Source organism: Heptranchias perlo, chromosome 18 (genome assembly GCF_035084215.1).
Source record: "Heptranchias perlo isolate sHepPer1 chromosome 18, sHepPer1.hap1, whole genome shotgun sequence".
NCBI lineage: Eukaryota > Metazoa > Chordata > Chondrichthyes > Hexanchiformes > Hexanchidae > Heptranchias > Heptranchias perlo.
Genome location: NC_090342.1, coordinates 57,816,609 through 57,836,939, shown reverse-complemented (window position 1 = coordinate 57,836,939; position 20,331 = coordinate 57,816,609). Strand labels below are relative to the sequence as shown.

General features: G+C 45.2%; 1 protein-coding gene across 5 annotated transcripts in view; it reads right to left on the bottom strand.

Moving 5' to 3' along the window:
- Window positions 1-20,331, bottom strand: part of usp18 (ubiquitin specific peptidase 18) — a 158,548-nt gene that overhangs the window by 96,843 nt on the left and 41,374 nt on the right. For all 5 annotated transcript variants that reach the window (XM_067999967.1, XM_067999969.1, XM_067999970.1 and 2 more), the window contains one exon: window positions 8,191-8,270. In XM_067999967.1, coding sequence (XP_067856068.1) covers window positions 8,191-8,270 — 80 coding nt within the window. The remainder of the gene's footprint in view (window positions 1-8,190; window positions 8,271-20,331) is intronic.

The window sequence follows — 20,331 nt, the reverse complement described above, 5'->3', positions numbered from 1 at the left end:
GATTGACTCAGATTGTGGAGAGTAAACATTGAATGAGTATGATTGTGGAGAGTAAACATTGAATGAGTACGATTGTGGAGAGTAAACATTGACTATGACTGTGGAGAGTAAACATTGACTATGATTGTGGAGAGTAAACATTGCATTAGAATGATTGTGGAGAGTAAATATTGACTGAGAATGATTGTGGAGAGTAAACATTGAATGAGAATGATTGTGGAGAGTAAAGATTGATTGACTATGATTGTGGAGAGTAAACATTGAATGAGTATGATTGTGGAAAGTAAACATTGAATGAGAATGATTGTGGAGAGTAAACATTGATTGACTATGATTGTGGAGAGTAAACATTGAATGAGTATGATTGTGGAGAGTAAACATTGAATGAGTACGATTGTGGAGAGTAAACATTGACTATGACTGTGGAGAGTAAACATTGACTATGATTGTGGAGAGTAAACATTGCATTAGAATGATTGTGGAGAGTAAACATTGATTGACTATGATTGTGGAGATTAAACATTGAATGAGAAAGATTGTGGAGAGTAAATATTGACTGAATATGATTGTGGAGAGTAAACATTGACTATGATTGTGGAGAGTAAACATTGAATGAGTATGATTGTGGAGAGTAAACATTGAATGAGTATGATTGTGGAGAGTAAACATTGACTATGATTGTGGAGAGTAAACATTGCCTGTGACTGTGGAGAGTAAACATTGAATGAGAATGATTGTGGAGAGTAAATATTGACTGAGAATGATTGTGGAGAGTAAACATTGACTGAGAATGATTGTGGAGAGTAAATATTGACTGAGAATGAGTGCGGAGAGTAAATATTGACGGAGAATGATTGTGGAGAGTAAACATTGAATGAGTATGATTGTGGAGAGTAAACATTGACTGAGAATGATTGTGGAGAGTAAACATTGATTGACTATGATTGTGGAGAGTAAACATTGAATGAGTATGATTGTGGAGAGTAAACATTGAATGAGTACGATTGTGGAGAGTAAACATTGACTATGACTGTGGAGAGTAAACATTGACTATGATTGTGGAGAGTAAACATTGCATTAGAATGATTGTGGAGAGTAAATATTGACTGAGAATGATTGTGGAGAGTAAACATTGACTGAGAATGATTGTGAAGAGTAAATATTGACTGAGAATGAGTGCGGAGAGTAAATATTGATGGAGAATGATTGTGGAGAGTAAACATTGACTGAGTATGATTGTGGAGAGTAAACATTGACTGAGAATGATTGTGGAGAGTAATTATTGACTGAGAATGATTGTAAAGAGTAAACATTGACTGAGTATGATTGTGGAGAGTAAACATTGACTGAGTATGATTGTGGAGAGTAAGCTTTGAATGAGAATGATTGTGGAGAGTAAACATTGATTGACTATGATTGTGGAGATTAAACATTGAATGAGAAAGATTGTGGAGAGTAAATATTGACTGAGAATGATTGTGGAGAGTAAACATTGAATGAGTATGATTGTGGAGAGTAAACATTGACTGAGTATGATTGTGGAGAGGAAACATTGACTATGATTGTGGAGAGTAAACATTGAATGAGTATGATTGTGGAGAGTAAACATTGACTATGATTGTGTCGAGTAAACATTGACTATGACTGTGGAGAGTAAACATTGAATGAGAATGATTGTGGAGAGTAAATATTGACTGAGAATGATTGTCGAGAGTAAACATTGACTGAGAATGATTGTGGAGAGTGAACATTGACTGAGTATGATTGTGGAGAGTACACATTGACTGAGAATGATTGTGGAGAGTAAACATTGATTGAGTATGATTGTGGAGAGTGAACATTGACTGAGTCTGATTGTGGAGAGTAAACATTGAATGAGAATGATTGTGGAGAGTAAACATTGAATGAGAATGATTGTAAAGAGTAAACATTGACTGAGTATGATTGTGGAGAGTAAACATTGACTGAGTATGATTGTAAAGTGTAAACATTGACTGAGTATGATTGTGGAGAGTCAACAGTGACTGAGCATGATTGTGGAGAGTAAACATTGACTGAGTATGATTGTGGAGAGTAAACATTGAATGAGAATGATTGTGGAGAGTAAACATTGATTGACTATGATTGTGGAGATTAAACATTGAATGAGAAAGATTGTGGAGAGTAAATATTGACTGAATATGATTGTGGAGAGTAAACATTGACTATGATTGTGGAGAGTAAACATTGAATGAGAATGATTGTGGAGAGTAAACATTGAATGAGAATGATTGTGGAGAGTAAACATTGACTGAGTATGATTGTAAAGTGTAAACATTGACTGAGTATGATTGTGGAGAGTCAACAGTGACTGAGTATGATTGTGGAGAGTAAACATTGAATGAGAATGATTGTGGAGAGTAAATATTGACTGAGTATGATTGTGGAGAGTAAACATTGACTTAGTATGATTGTGGAGAGTAAACATTGACTGAGTGTGATTGTGGAGAGTAAACATTGACTGACTATGATTGCGGAGAGTAAACATTGACTGACTATGATTGTGGAGATTAAACATTGAATGAGAAAGATTGTGGAGAGTAAATATTGACTGAGTATGATTGTGGAGAGTAAACATTGACTATGACTGTGGAGAGTAAACATTGAATGAGAATGATTGTGGAGAGTAAATATTGACTGAGAATGATTGTGGAGAGTAAATATTGACTGAGAATGATTGTGGAGAGTAAATATTGACTGAGAATGATTGTGGAGAGTAAATATTGACTGAGAATGATTGTCGAGAGTAAACATTGAATGAGAATGATTGTAAAGAGTAAACATTGACTGAGTATGATTGTGGAGAGTGAACATTGACTGAGTATGATTGTGGAGAGTACACATTGACTGAGAATGATTGTGGAGAGTAAACATTGACTGAGTATGATTGTGGAGAGTAAACATTGACTGAGTATGATTGTGGAGAGTAAACATTGAATGAGAATGATTGTGGAGAGTAAACATTGAATGAGAATGATTGTGGAGAGTAAACATTGACTGACTATGATTGTGGAGAGTCAACAGTGACTGAGTATGATTGTGGAGAGTAAACATTGACTGAGTATGATTGTGGAGAGTAAACATTGACTGAATATGATTGTGGAGAGTAAACATTGACTATGATTGTGGAGAGTAAACATTGAATGAGAATGATTGTGGAGAGTAAACATTGATTGACTATGATTGTGGAGATTAAACATTGAATGAGAAAGATTGTGGAGAGTAAATATTGACTGAGTATGATTGTGGAGAGTAAACATTGACTGAGAATGATTGTGGAGAGTAAATATTGACTGAGTATGATTGTGGAGAGTAAATATTGACTGAGAATGATTGTGGAGAGTAAACATTGACTTAGTATGATTGTGGAGAGTAAACATTGACTGAGTGTGATTGTGGAGAGTAAACATTGACTGACTATGATTGCGGAGAGTAAACATTGACTGATTATGATTGTGGAGAGTAAACATTGAATGAGAATGATTGTGGAGAGTAAACATTGACTATGATTGTGGGGAGTAAACATTGACCAAGTACGATTGTGGAGAGTAAACATTGAATGAGAATGATTGTGGAGAGTAAATATTGACTCAGTACGATTGTGAAGAGTAAACATTGAATGAGAATGATTGTGGAGAGTAAATATTGACTGAGTATGATTGTGAAGAGTAAACATTGAATGAGAATGATTGTGGAGAGTAAACATTGACTGAGAATGATTGTGGAGAGTAAACATTGACTGGGTGTGATTGTAAAGAGAATGAGTGTGAAGAATCCACAGGGACAGAGTGTAACAGTGTGAAGATTACACATGGACAGAGTGTGACAGTGTGAAGAGTACACATGGACAGAGTGTGACAGTGTGAAGAGTACACATGGACAGAGTGTGACAGTGTGAAGAGTACACATGGACAGAGTGTGACAGTGTGAAGAGTACACATGGACAGAGTGTGACAGTGTGAAGAGTACACATGGACAGAGTGTGACAGTGTGAAGGGTACACAGGGACAGAGTGTAACAGTGTGAAGAGTACACAGGGACAGAGTGTAACAGTGTGAAGAGTACACATGGACAGAGTGTGACAGTGTGAAGAGTACACATGGACAGAGTGTAACAGTGTGAAGAGTACACATGGACAGAGTGTGACAGTGTGAAGAGTACACATGGACAGAGTGTGACAGTGTGAAGAGTACACATGGACAGAGTGTAACAGTGTGAAGAGTACACATGGACAGAGTGTGACAGTGTGAAGAGTACACATGGACAGAGTGTGACAGTGTGAAGAGTACACATGGACAGAGTGTAACAGTGTGAAGAGTACACATGGACAGAGAGTAACAGTGTGAAGAGTACACAGGGACAGAGTGTAACAGTGTGAAGAGTACACATGGACAGAGTGTAACAGTGTGAAGAGTACACATGGACAGAGTGTGACAGTGTGAAGAGTACACATGGACAGAGTGTAACAGTGTGAAGAGTACACATGGACAGAGTGTGACAGTGTGAAGAGTACACATGGACAGAGTGTGACAGTGTGAAGAGTACACATGGACAGAGTGTGACAGTGTGAAGGGTACACATGGACAGAGTGTGACAGTGTGAAGAGTACACATGGACAGAGTGTGACAGTGTGAAGAGTACACATGGACAGAGTGTGACAGTGTGAAGAGTACACATGGACAGAGTGTGACAGTGTGAAGAGTACACATGGACAGAGTGTAACAGTGTGAAGAGTACACATGGACAGAGTGTGACAGTGTGAAGAGTACACATGGACAGAGTGTGACAGTGTGAAGAGTACACATGGACAGAGTGTGACAGTGTGAAGGGTACACATGGACAGAGTGTGACAGTGTGAAGAGTACACATGGACAGAGTGTGACAGTGTGAAGAGTACACATGGACAGAGTGTGACAGTGTGAAGAGTACACATGGACAGAGTGTGACAGTGTGAAGAGTACACATGGACAGAGTGTGACAGTGTGAAGAGTACACATGGACAGAGTGTAACAGTGTGAAGAGTACACATGGACAGAGTGTGACAGTGTGAAGAGTACACATGGACAGAGTGTGACAGTGTGAAGAGTACACATGGACAGAGTGTGACAGTGTGAAGAGTACACATGGACAGAGTGTGACAGTGTGAAGAGTACACATGGACAGAGTGTGACAGTGTGAAGAGTACACATGGACAGAGTGTAACAGTGTGAAGAGTACACATGGACAGAGTGTGACAGTGTGAAGAGTACACATGGACAGAGTGTGACAGTGTGAAGAGTACACATGGACAGAGTGTGACAGTGTGAAGAGTACACATGGACAGAGTGTGACAGTGTGAAGAGTACACATGGACAGAGTGTGACAGTGTGAAGAGTACACATGGACAGAGTGTGACAGTGTGAAGGGTACACATGGACAGAGTGTGACAGTGTGAAGAGTACACATGGACAGAGTGTGACAGTGTGAAGGGTACACATGGACAGAGTGTGACAGTGTGAAGAGTACACATGGACAGAGTGTGACAGTGTGAAGAGTACACAGGGACAGAGTGTGACAGTGTGAAGAGTACACATGGACAGAGTGTAACAGTGTGAAGAGTACACATGGACAGAGTGTGACAGTGTGAAGAGTACACATGGACAGAGTGTGACAGTGTGAAGGGTACACATGGACAGAGTGTGACAGTGTGAAGAGTACACATGGACAGAGTGTGACAGTGTGAAGGGTACACATGGACAGAGTGTGACAGTGTGAAGAGTACACATGGACAGAGTGTGACAGTGTGAAGAGTACACATGGACAGAGTGTGACAGTGTGAAGGGTACACATGGACAGAGTGTAACAGTGTGAAGAGTACACATGGACAGAGTGTGACAGTGTGAAGAGTACACATGGACAGAGTGTAACAGTGTGAAGCATACACATGGACAGAGTGTAACAGTGTGAAGGGTACACATGGACAGAGTGTAACAGTGTGAAGGGTACACATGGACAGAGTGTGACAGTGTGAAGAGTACACATGGACAGAGTGTAACAGTGTGAAGGGTACACATGGACAGAGTGTAACAGTGTGAAGGGTACACATGGACAGAGTGTAACAGTGTGAAGGGTACACATGGACAGAGTGTAACAGTGTGAAGAGTACACATGGACAGAGTGTAACAGTGTGAAGGGTACACATGGACAGAGTGTAACAGTGTGAAGAGTACACATGGACAGAGTGTAACAGTGTGAAGGATACACATGGACAGAGTGTAACAGTGTGAAGGGTACACATGGACAGAGTGTAACAGTGTGAAGAGTACACATGGACAGAGTGTAACGATGTTGCAACTGACAATGTGAATGATACAGATTCAGGAGAAAGTGAGCCTTCTTTCTCAAAGTGAGAGATGTTGATCACACTGTGTGATGCAGGTTGCTTGGGACGAATGCACTGAGTGGTCTGAGGCATGGTGGCTGTGATCGAGTTTGTGACTGGAGCGATGGCCTTCAAAGGAGTGATCTGCCATTTTATGAGCTCGATTGTTATGTTCTTTCAGTAGTCTCCAATTGCGACTGAGCGGCCGGTACAAAACAGCGTAACACAACGAGTGATAGTGATCAGTAGCTCACTGTGTGGCGGGTGATTGTGATCAGGAGCTCAGTGTGTGGGGAGTGACTGTGATCAGGAGCTCACTGTGTGGGGAGTGACTGTGATCAGGAGCTCACTGTGTGGGGAGTGACTGTGATCAGGAGCTCAGTGTGTGGGGAGTGACTGTGATCAGGAGCTCAGTGTGTGGGGAGTGACTGTGATCAGGAGCTCAGTGTGTGGGGAGTGACTGTGATCAGGAGCTCAGTGTGTGGGGAGTGACTGTGATCAGGAGCTCAGTGTGTGGGGAGTGACTGTGATCAGGAGCTCAGTGTGTGGGGAGTGACTGTGATCAGGAGCTCAGTGTGTGGGGAGTGATTGTGATCAGGAGCTCAGTGTGTGGGGAGTGATAGTGATCAGGAGCTCACTGTGTGGGGAGTGATTGTGATCAGGAGCTCAGTGTGTGGGGAGTGACTGTGATCAGGAGCTCACTGTGTGGGGAGTGACTGTGATCAGGAGCTCAGTGTGTGGGGAGTGACTGAGATCAGGAGCTCACTGCGTGGGGAGTGATAGTGATCAGGAGCTCAGTGTGTGGGGAGTGACTGTGATCAGGAGCTCAGTGTGTGGGGAGTGACTGTGATCAGGAGCTCAGTGTGTGGGGAGTGACTGTGATCAGGAGCTCAGTGTGTGGGGAGTGATTGTGATCAGGAGCTCAGTGTGTGGGGAGTGACTGTGATCAGGAGCTCAGTGTGTGGGGAGTGACTGTGATCAGGAGCTCAGTGTGTGGGGAGTGACTGTGATCAGGAGCTCAGTGTGTGGGGAGTGACTGTGATCAGGAGCTCAGTGTGTGGGGAGTGACTGTGATCAGGAGCTCAGTGTGTGGGGAGTGACTGTGATCAGGAGCTCAGTGTGTGGGGAGTGACTGTGATCAGGAGCTCAGTGTGTGGGGAGTGATTGTGATCAGGAGCTCACTGTGTGGGGAGTGATTGTGATCAGGAGCTCAGTGTGTGGGGAGTGACTGTGATCAGGAGCTCAGTGTGTGGGGAGTGATAGTGATCAGGAGCTCAGTGTGTGGGGAGTGATTGTGATCAGGAGCTCAGTGTGTGGGGAGTGACTGTGATCAGGAGCTCAGTGTGTGGGGAGTGACTGTGATCAGGAGCTCAGTGTGTGGGGAGTGACTGTGATCAGGAGCTCAGTGTGTGGGGAGTGACTGTGATCAGGAGCTCAGTGTGTGGGGAGTGACTGTGATCAGGAGCTCAGTGTGTGGGGAGTGATTGTGATCAGGAGCTCAGTGTGTGGGGAGTGATTGTGATCAGGAGCTCAGTGTGTGGGGAGTGACTGTGATCAGGAGCTCAGTGTGTGGGGAGTGACTGTGATCAGGAGCTCAGTGTGTGGGGAGTGACTGTGATCAGGAGCTCAGTGTGTGGGGAGTGACTGTGATCCCAAGCTGTGTCCTATTACTTGGTGGGAGGGTATATTGAGCATTGTTGAGACTGGCTGTTGAGCAATTTAATGGTCCTGTTTTGTCTCTAACACAGGTGGAGTGAAGGCAAAGCCCAGGGAACAATGGCCGTACTCACCATGTCTGAATTTTGTAACTGATCCAATAACAGGTTGAAGATGTTGAGGAACAGTTCCTCGGCATCGTGCTGCTTGTTAGCTTTAAAACAGAACTAATGTCAGGAATCTTACAACACCAGGTTATAGTCCAACAGTTTTATTTGAAAATCACAAGCTTTCGGAGATTATCTCCTTCGTCAGGTGAGTAAGTGAATGAGAGATTCTCAAATCGCACATCTTATATTAGGCTGGGAATCAAAGGTGTCGTTGGTGTCACCGGAATCTCCACATCATTCAAACAGAACAGTCTCGGATGACTCAGAATTGAACAGAACCAAACACCGCCCCTTCACACCCAGGTGAAGAGTACACATGGACAGAGTGTGACAGTGTGAAGGGTACACATGGACAGAGTGTGACAGTGTGAAGAGTACACATGGACAGAGTGTGACAGTGTGAAGAGTACACATGGACAGAGTGTGACAGTGTGAAGAGTACACATGGACAGAGTGTGACAGTGTGAAGAGTACACATGGACAGAGTGTGACAGTGTGAAGAGTACACAGGGACAGAGTGTAACAGTGTGAAGAGTACACATGGACAGAGTGTGACAGTGTGAAGAGTACACATGGACAGAGTGTGACAGTGTGAAGGGTACACATGGACAGAGTGTAACAGTGTGAAGAGTACACAGGGACAGAGTGTGACAGTGTGAAGGGTACACATGGACAGAGTGTGACAGTGTGAAGAGTACACATGGACAGAGTGTAACAGTGTGAAGAGTACACATGGACAGAGTGTGACAGTGTGAAGAGTACACATGGACAGAGTGTGACAGTGTGAAGAGTACACATGGACAGAGTGTGACAGTGTGAAGAGTACACATGGACAGAGTGTAACAGTGTGAAGAGTACACATGGACAGAGTGTAACAGTGTGAAGAGTACACATGGACAGAGTGTAACAGTGTGAAGATTACACATGGACAGAGTGTGACAGTGTGAAGGGTACACATGGACAGAGTGTGACAGTGTGAAGAGTACACATGGACAGAGTGTGACAGTGTGAAGAGTACACAGGGACAGAGTGTGACAGTGTGAAGAGTACACATGGACAGAGTGTGACAGTGTGAAGGGTACACATGGACAGAGTGTAACAGTGTGAAGAGTACACATGGACAGAGTGTGACAGTGTGAAGAGTACACATGGACAGAGTGTGACAGTGTGAAGAGTACACATGGACAGTGTGACAGTGTGAAGAGTACACATGGACAGAGTGTGACAGTGTGAAGAGTACACATGGACAGAGTGTGACAGTGTGAAGAGTACACATGGACAGAGTGTAACAGTGTGAAGAGTACACAGGGACAGAGTGTGACAGTGTGAAGAGTACACATGGACAGAGTGTAACAGTGTGAAGAGTACACAGGGACAGAGTGTGACAGTGTGAAGAGTACACATGGACAGAGTGTGACAGTGTGAAGAGTACACATGGACAGAGTGTGACAGTGTGAAGAGTACACATGGACAGAGTGTGACAGTGTGAAGAGTACACATGGACAGAGTGTGACAGTGTGAAGAGTACACATGGACAGAGTGTGACAGTGTGAAGAGTACACATGGACAGAGTGTAACAGTGTGAAGAGTACACATGGACAGAGTGTGACAGTGTGAAGAGTACACATGGACAGAGTGTGACAGTGTGAAGAGTACACATGGACAGAGTGTAACAGTGTGAAGAGTACACATGGACAGAGTGTGACAGTGTGAAGAGTACACATGGACAGAGTGTGACAGTGTGAAGAGTACACATGGACAGAGTGTGACAGTGTGAAGAGTACACATGGACAGAGTGTGACAGTGTGAAGAGTACACATGGACAGAGTGTGACAGTGTGAAGAGTACACATGGACAGAGTGTGACAGTGTGAAGGGTACACATGGACAGAGTGTGACAGTGTGAAGAGTACACATGGACAGAGTGTAACAGTGTGAAGAGTACACAGGGACAGAGTGTGACAGTGTGAAGAGTACACATGGACAGAGTGTGACAGTGTGAAGAGTACACATGGACAGAGTGTGACAGTGTGAAGAGTACACATGGACAGAGTGTAACAGTGTGAAGAGGACACATGGACAGAGTGTGACAGTGTGAAGAGTACACATGGACAGAGTGTGACAGTGTGAAGAGTACACATGGACAGAGTGTAACAGTGTGAAGAGTACACAGGGACAGAGTGTGACAGTGTGAAGAGTACACAGGGACAGAGTGTGACAGTGTGAAGAGTACACATGGACAGAGTGTGACAGTGTGAAGAGTACACATGGACAGAGTGTGACAGTGTGAAGAGTACACATGGACAGAGTGTGACAGTGTGAAGAGTACACATGGACAGAGTGTGACAGTGTGAAGAGTACACATGGACAGAGTGTGACAGTGTGAAGAGTACACATGGACAGAGTGTGACAGTGTGAAGATTACACATGGACAGAGTGTAACAGTGTGAAGAGTACACATGGACAGAGTGTGACAGTGTGAAGAGTACACATGGACAGAGTGTGACAGTGTGAAGAGTACACTTGGACAGAGTGTAACAGTGTGAAGAGTACACATGGACAGAGTGTGACAGTGTGAAGGGTACACATGGACAGAGTGTAACAGTGTGAAGAGTACACATGGACAGAGTGTGACAGTGTGAAGAGTACACATGGACAGTGTGACAGTGTGAAGAGTACACATGGACAGAGTGTGACAGTGTGAAGAGTACACATGGACAGAGTGTGACAGTGTGAAGGGTACACATGGACAGAGTGTGACAGTGCGAAGAGTACACATGGACAGAGTGACAGTGTGAAGGGTACACATGGACAGAGTGTGACAGTGTGAAGAGTACACATGGACAGAGTGTGACAGTGTGAAGAGTACACATGGACAGAGTGTAACAGTGTGAAGAGTACACATGGACAGAGTGTGACAGTGTGAAGAGTACACATGGACAGAGTGTGACAGTGTGAAGAGTACACATGGACAGAGTGTAACAGTGTGAAGAGTACACATGGACAGTGTGACAGTGTGAAGAGTACACATGGACAGAGTGTGACAGTGTGAAGAGTACACATGGACAGAGTGTGACAGTGTGAAGAGTACACATGGACAGAGTGTGACAGTGTGAAGGGTACACATGGACAGAGTGTGACAGTGTGAAGAGTACACATGGACAGAGTGTGACAGTGTGAAGAGTACACATGGACAGAGTGTGACAGTGTGAAGAGTACACATGGACAGAGTGTGACAGTGTGAAGAGTACACATGGACAGAGTGTGACAGTGTGAAGGGTACACATGGACAGAGTGTGACAGTGTGAAGGGTACACATGGACAGAGTGTGACAGTGTGAAGAGTACACATGGACAGAGTGTGACAGTGTGAAGGGTACACATGGACAGAGTGTGACAGTGTGAAGGGTACACATGGACAGAGGGTGACAGTGTGAAGGGTACACATGGACAGAGTGTGACAGTGTGAAGGGTACACATGGACAGAGTGTGACAGTGTGAAGAGTACACATGGACAGAGTGTGACAGTGTGAAGAGTACACATGGACAGAGTGTGACAGTGTGAAGAGTACACATGGACAGAGTGTGACAGTGTGAAGAGTACACATGGACAGAGTGTGACAGTGTGAAGAGTACACATGGACAGAGTGTGACAGTGTGAAGAGTACACATGGACAGAGTGTAACAGTGTGAAGAGTACACATGGACAGAGTGTGACAGTGCGAAGAGTACACAGGGACAGAGTGTGACAGTGTGAAGAGTACACATGGACAGAGTGTGACAGTGTGAAGAGTACACATGGACAGAGTGTGACAGTGTGAAGGGTACACATGGACAGAGTGTGACAGTGTGAAGGGTACACATGGACAGAGTGTGACAGTGTGAAGAGTACACATGGACAGAGTGTGACAGTGTGAAGAGTACACATGGACAGAGTGTGACAGTGTGAAGAGTACACATGGACAGAGTGTAACAGTGTGAAGGGTACACATGGACAGAGTGTGACAGTGTGAAGAGTACACATGGACAGAGTGTGACAGTGTGAAGAGTACACATGGACAGAGTGTGACAGTGTGAAGGGTACACATGGACAGAGTGTGACAGTGTGAAGAGTACACATGGACAGAGTGTGACAGTGTGAAGAGTACACAGGGACAGAGTGTGACAGTGTGAAGAGTACACATGGACAGAGTGTGACAGTGTGAAGAGTACACATGGACAGAGTGTGACAGTGTGAAGGGTACACATGGACAGAGTGTGACAGTGTGAAGGGTACACATGGACAGAGTGTGACAGTGTGAAGAGTACACATGGACAGAGTGTGACAGTGTGAAGAGTACACATGGACAGAGTGTGACAGTGTGAAGAGTACACATGGACAGAGTGTAACAGTGTGAAGGGTACACATGGACAGAGTGTGACAGTGTGAAGGGTACACATGGACAGAGTGTGACAGTGTGAAGGGTACACATGGACAGAGTGTAACAGTGTGAAGGGTACACATGGACAGAGTGTAACAGTGTGAAGGGTACACATGGACAGAGTGTAACAGTGTGAAGAGTACACATGGACAGAGTGTAACAGTGTGAAGAGTACACATGGACAGAGTGTGACAGTGTGAAGAGTACACATGGACAGAGTGTGACAGTGTGAAGAGTACACATGGACAGAGTGTGACAGTGTGAAGAGTACACATGGACAGAGTGTGACAGTGTGAAGAGTACACATGGACAGAGTGTGACAGTGTGAAGGGTACACATGGACAGAGTGTGACAGTGTGAAGAGTACACATGGACAGAGTGTGACAGTGTGAAGAGTACACATGGACAGAGTGTGACAGTGTGAAGAGTACACATGGACAGAGTGTAACAGTGTGAAGGGTACACATGGACAGAGTGTGACAGTGTGAAGGGTACACATGGACAGAGTGTGACAGTGTGAAGGGTACACATGGACAGAGTGTGACAGTGTGAAGGGTACACATGGACAGAGTGTAACAGTGTGAAGCGTACACATGGACAGAGTGTAACAGTGTGAAGAGTACACATGGACAGAGTGTAACAGTGTGAAGGGTACACATGGACAGAGTGTAACAGTGTGAAGAGTACACAGGGACAGAGTGTGACAGTGTGAAGGGTACACATGGACAGAGTGTGACAGTGTGAAGGGTACACATGGACAGAGTGTAACAGTGTGAAGAGTACACATGGACAGAGTGTAACAGTGTGAAGGGTACACATGGACAGAGTGTAACAGTGTGAAGAGTACACATGGACAGAGTGTAACAGTGTGAAGCGTACACATGGACAGAGTGTAACAGTGTGAAGAGTACACATGGACAGAGTGTGACAGTGTGAAGGGTACACATGGACAGAGTGTGACAGTGTGAAGGGTACACATGGACAGAGTGTAACAGTGTGAAGAGTACACATGGACAGAGTGTAACAGTGTGAAGGGTACACATGGACAGAGTGTAACAGTGTGAAGAGTACACATGGACAGAGTGTAACAGTGTGAAGCGTACACATGGACAGAGTGTAACAGTGTGAAGAGTACACATGGACAGAGTGTGACAGTGTGAAGGGTACACATGGACAGAGTGTGACAGTGTGAAGGGTACACATGGACAGAGTGTAACAGTGTGAAGAGTACACATGGACAGAGTGTAACAGTGTGAAGGGTACACATGGACAGAGTGTAACAGTGTGAAAAGTACACATGGACAGAGTGTAACAGTGTGAAGCATACACATGGACAGAGTGTAACAGTGTGAAGAGTACACATGGACAGAGTGTGACAGTGTGAAGAGTACACATGGACAGAGTGTAACAGTGTGAAGGGTACACATGGACAGAGTGTAACAGTGTGAAGAGTACACATGGACAGAGTGTAACAGTGTGAAGGGTACACATGGACAGAGTGTAACAGTGTGAAGAGTACACATGGACAGAGTGTGACAGTGTGAAGAGTACACATGGACAGAGTGTAACAGTGTGAAGAGTACACATGGACAGTGTGTAACAGTGTGAAGGGTACACATGGACAGAGTGTGACAGTGTGAAGAGTACACATGGACAGAGTGTAACAGTGTGAAGAGTACACATGGACAGAGTGTAACAGTGTGAAGGGTACACATGGACAGAGTGTAACAGTGTGAAGAGTACACATGGACAGAGTGTAACAGTGTGAAGAGTACACATGGACAGAGTGTGACAGTGTGAAGAGTACACATGGACAGAGTGTGACAGTGTGAAGGGTACACATGGACAGAGTGTGACAGTGTGAAGAGTACACATGGACAGAGTGTAACAGTGTGAAGGGTACACATGGACAGAGTGTAACAGTGTGAAGAGTACACATGGACAGAGTGTAACAGTGTGAAGGGTACACATGGACAGAGTGTGACAGTGTGAAGGGTACACATGGACAGAGTGTGACAGTGTGAAGGGTACACATGGACAGAGTGTAACAGTGTGAAGCGTACACATGGACAGAGTGTAACAGTGTGAAGAGTACACATGGACAGAGTGTAACAGTGTGAAGAGTACACATGGACAGAGTGTGACAGTGTGAAGAGTACACAGGGACAGAGTGTGACAGTGTGAAGAGTACACATGGACAGAGTGTGACAGTGTGAAGAGTACACATGGACAGAGTGTGACAGTGTGAAGGGTACACATGGACAGAGTGTGACAGTGTGAAGGGTACACATGGACAGAGTGTGACAGTGTGAAGAGTACACATGGACAGAGTGTGACAGTGTGAAGAGTACACATGGACAGAGTGTGACAGTGTGAAGAGTACACATGGACAGAGTGTAACAGTGTGAAGGGTACACATGGACAGAGTGTGACAGTGTGAAGAGTACACATGGACAGAGTGTGACAGTGTGAAGAGTACACATGGACAGAGTGTGACAGTGTGAAGGGTACACATGGACAGAGTGTGACAGTGTGAAGGGTACACATGGACAGAGTGTGACAGTGTGAAGAGTACACATGGACAGAGTGTGACAGTGTGAAGAGTACACAGGGACAGAGTGTGACAGTGTGAAGAGTACACATGGACAGAGTGTGACAGTGTGAAGAGTACACATGGACAGAGTGTGACAGTGTGAAGGGTACACATGGACAGAGTGTGACAGTGTGAAGGGTACACATGGACAGAGTGTGACAGTGTGAAGAGTACACATGGACAGAGTGTGACAGTGTGAAGAGTACACATGGACAGAGTGTGACAGTGTGAAGAGTACACATGGACAGAGTGTAACAGTGTGAAGGGTACACATGGACAGAGTGTGACAGTGTGAAGGGTACACATGGACAGAGTGTGACAGTGTGAAGGGTACACATGGACAGAGTGTAACAGTGTGAAGGGTACACATGGACAGAGTGTAACAGTGTGAAGGGTACACATGGACAGAGTGTAACAGTGTGAAGAGTACACATGGACAGAGTGTAACAGTGTGAAGAGTACACATGGACAGAGTGTGACAGTGTGAAGAGTACACATGGACAGAGTGTGACAGTGTGAAGAGTACACATGGACAGAGTGTGACAGTGTGAAGAGTACACATGGACAGAGTGTGACAGTGTGAAGAGTACACATGGACAGAGTGTGACAGTGTGAAGGGTACACATGGACAGAGTGTGACAGTGTGAAGAGTACACATGGACAGAGTGTGACAGTGTGAAGAGTACACATGGACAGAGTGTGACAGTGTGAAGAGTACACATGGACAGAGTGTAACAGTGTGAAGGGTACACATGGACAGAGTGTGACAGTGTGAAGGGTACACATGGACAGAGTGTGACAGTGTGAAGGGTACACATGGACAGAGTGTGACAGTGTGAAGGGTACACATGGACAGAGTGTAACAGTGTGAAGCGTACACATGGACAGAGTGTAACAGTGTGAAGAGTACACATGGACAGAGTGTAACAGTGTGAAGGGTACACATGGACAGAGTGTAACAGTGTGAAGAGTACACAGGGACAGAGTGTGACAGTGTGAAGGGTACACATGGACAGAGTGTGACAGTGTGAAGGGTACACATGGACAGAGTGTAACAGTGTGAAGAGTACACATGGACAGAGTGTAACAGTGTGAAGGGTACACATGGACAGAGTGTAACAGTGTGAAGAGTACACATGGACAGAGTGTAACAGTGTGAAGCGTACACATGGACAGAGTGTAACAGTGTGAAGAGTACACATGGACAGAGTGTGACAGTGTGAAGGGTACACATGGACAGAGTGTGACAGTGTGAAGGGTACACATGGACAGAGTGTAACAGTGTGAAGAGTACACATGGACAGAGTGTAACAGTGTGAAGGGTACACATGGACAGAGTGTAACAGTGTGAAGAGTACACATGGACAGAGTGTAACAGTGTGAAGCGTACACATGGACAGAGTGTAACAGTGTGAAGAGTACACATGGACAGAGTGTGACAGTGTGAAGGGTACACATGGACAGAGTGTGACAGTGTGAAGGGTACACATGGACAGAGTGTAACAGTGTGAAGAGTACACATGGACAGAGTGTAACAGTGTGAAGGGTACACATGGACAGAGTGTAACAGTGTGAAAAGTACACATGGACAGAGTGTAACAGTGTGAAGCATACACATGGACAGAGTGTAACAGTGTGAAGAGTACACATGGACAGAGTGTGACAGTGTGAAGAGTACACATGGACAGAGTGTAACAGTGTGAAGGGTACACATGGACAGAGTGTAACAGTGTGAAGAGTACACATGGACAGAGTGTAACAGTGTGAAGGGTACACATGGACAGAGTGTAACAGTGTGAAGAGTACACATGGACAGAGTGTGACAGTGTGAAGAGTACACATGGACAGAGTGTAACAGTGTGAAGAGTACACATGGACAGTGTGTAACAGTGTGAAGGGTACACATGGACAGAGTGTGACAGTGTGAAGAGTACACATGGACAGAGTGTAACAGTGTGAAGAGTACACATGGACAGAGTGTAACAGTGTGAAGGGTACACATGGACAGAGTGTAACAGTGTGAAGAGTACACATGGACAGAGTGTAACAGTGTGAAGAGTACACATGGACAGAGTGTGACAGTGTGAAGAGTACACATGGACAGAGTGTGACAGTGTGAAGGGTACACATGGACAGAGTGTGACAGTGTGAAGAGTACACATGGACAGAGTGTAACAGTGTGAAGGGTACACATGAACAGAGTGTAACAGTGTGAAGAGTACACATGGACAGAGTGTAACAGTGTGAAGGGTACACATGGACAGAGTGTGACAGTGTGAAGGGTACACATGGACAGAGTGTGACAGTGTGAAGGGTACACATGGACAGAGTGTAACAGTGTGAAGGGTACACATGGACAGAGTGTAACAGTGTGAAGGGTACACATGGACAGAGTGTAACAGTGTGAAGAGTACACATGGACAGAGTGTAACAGTGTGAAGAGTACACATGGACAGAGTGTGACAGTGTGAAGAGTACACATGGACAGAGTGTGACAGTGTGAAGAGTACACATGGACAGAGTGTGACAGTGTGAAGAGTACACATGGACAGAGTGTGACAGTGTGAAGAGTACACATGGACAGAGTGTGACAGTGTGAAGGGTACACATGGACAGAGTGTGACAGTGTGAAGGGTACACATGGACAGAGTGTGACAGTGTGAAGAGTACACATGGACAGAGTGTGACAGTGTGAAGAGTACACATGGACAGAGTGTGACAGTGTGAAGAGTACACATGGACAGAGTGTAACAGTGTGAAGGGTACACATGGACAGAGTGTGACAGTGTGAAGGGTACACATGGACAGAGTGTGACAGTGTGAAGGGTACACATGGACAGAGTGTGACAGTGTGAAGGGTACACATGGACAGAGTGTAACAGTGTGAAGCGTACACATGGACAGAGTGTAACAGTGTGAAGAGTACACATGGACAGAGTGTAACAGTGTGAAGGGTACACATGGACAGAGTGTAACAGTGTGAAGAGTACACAGGGACAGAGTGTGACAGTGTGAAGGGTACACATGGACAGAGTGTGACAGTGTGAAGGGTACACATGGACAGAGTGTAACAGTGTGAAGAGTACACATGGACAGAGTGTAACAGTGTGAAGGGTACACATGGACAGAGTGTAACAGTGTGAAGAGTACACATGGACAGAGTGTAACAGTGTGAAGCGTACACATGGACAGAGTGTAACAGTGTGAAGAGTACACATGGACAGAGTGTGACAGTGTGAAGGGTACACATGGACAGAGTGTGACAGTGTGAAGGGTACACATGGACAGAGTGTAACAGTGTGAAGAGTACACATGGACAGAGTGTAACAGTGTGAAGGGTACACATGGACAGAGTGTAACAGTGTGAAGAGTACACATGGACAGAGTGTAACAGTGTGAAGCGTACACATGGACAGAGTGTAACAGTGTGAAGAGTACACATGGACAGAGTGTGACAGTGTGAAGGGTACACATGGACAGAGTGTGACAGTGTGAAGGGTACACATGGACAGAGTGTAACAGTGTGAAGAGTACACATGGACAGAGTGTAACAGTGTGAAGGGTACACATGGACAGAGTGTAACAGTGTGAAAAGTACACATGGACAGAGTGTAACAGTGTGAAGCATACACATGGACAGAGTGTAACAGTGTGAAGAGTACACATGGACAGAGTGTGACAGTGTGAAGAGTACACATGGACAGAGTGTAACAGTGTGAAGGGTACACATGGACAGAGTGTAACAGTGTGAAGAGTACACATGGACAGAGTGTAACAGTGTGAAGGGTACACATGGACAGAGTGTAACAGTGTGAAGAGTACACATGGACAGAGTGTGACAGTGTGAAGAGTACACATGGACAGAGTGTAACAGTGTGAAGAGTACACATGGACAGTGTGTAACAGTGTGAAGGGTACACATGGACAGAGTGTGACAGTGTGAAGAGTACACATGGACAGAGTGTAACAGTGTGAAGAGTACACATGGACAGAGTGTAACAGTGTGAAGGGTACACATGGACAGAGTGTAACAGTGTGAAGAGTACACATGGACAGAGTGTAACAGTGTGAAGAGTACACATGGACAGAGTGTGACAGTGTGAAGAGTACACATGGACAGAGTGTGACAGTGTGAAGGGTACACATGGACAGAGTGTGACAGTGTGAAGAGTACACATGGACAGAGTGTAACAGTGTGAAGGGTACACATGGACAGAGTGTAACAGTGTGAAGAGTACACAGGGACAGAGTGTAACAGTGTGAAGAGTACACATGGACAGAGTGTAACAGTGTGAAGGGTACACATGGACAGAGTGTGACAGTGTGAAGAGTACACATGGACAGAGTGTAACAGTGTGAAGGGTACACATGGACAGAGTGTAACAGTGTGAAGTGTACACATGGACAGAGTGTAACAGTGTGAAGGGTACACATGGACAGAGTGTAACAGTGTGAAGAGTACACATGGACAGAGTGTAACAGTGTGAAGGGTACACATGGACAGAGTGTGACAGTGTGAAGGGTACACATGGACAGAGTGTGACAGTGTGAAGGGTACACATGGACAGAGTGTGACAGTGTGAAGAGTACACATGGACAGAGTGTGACAGTGTGAAGAGTACACATGGACAGAGTGTGACAGTGTGAAGAGTACACATGGACAGAGTGTGACAGTGTGAAGAGTGCACATGGACAGAGTGTAATGATGTTGCACCTGACAATGTGAAGGATACAGATTCACAAGAAAGAGAGTTACACCAATCGGCACCAACTTTTCCTGGTGGCTGATTCCATTGGCACTGACATGCCCTCCTGTAACTCACTCTAGTCGCGATTCATTACACGTGAGCCCAGACTACGTGTCAGCAGCTCAATCCACCAGCACTGACAAGACTGATCTCATCCTCAACATTCTCTGTCACACACATGCAATGGCTGAAATTACCCTCTAGCACAGGGGCCGACAATCTCCAGCACCTCAACTGCTGTCCTGGCTGTAATCAGAGAGCTGCCTTCACCATCTACACTTCAGCACTTCAGCAGGGAGGCTGCTGTCTGCCGGGACCTGACCCGGCACAGAGACAGCCCTCTCA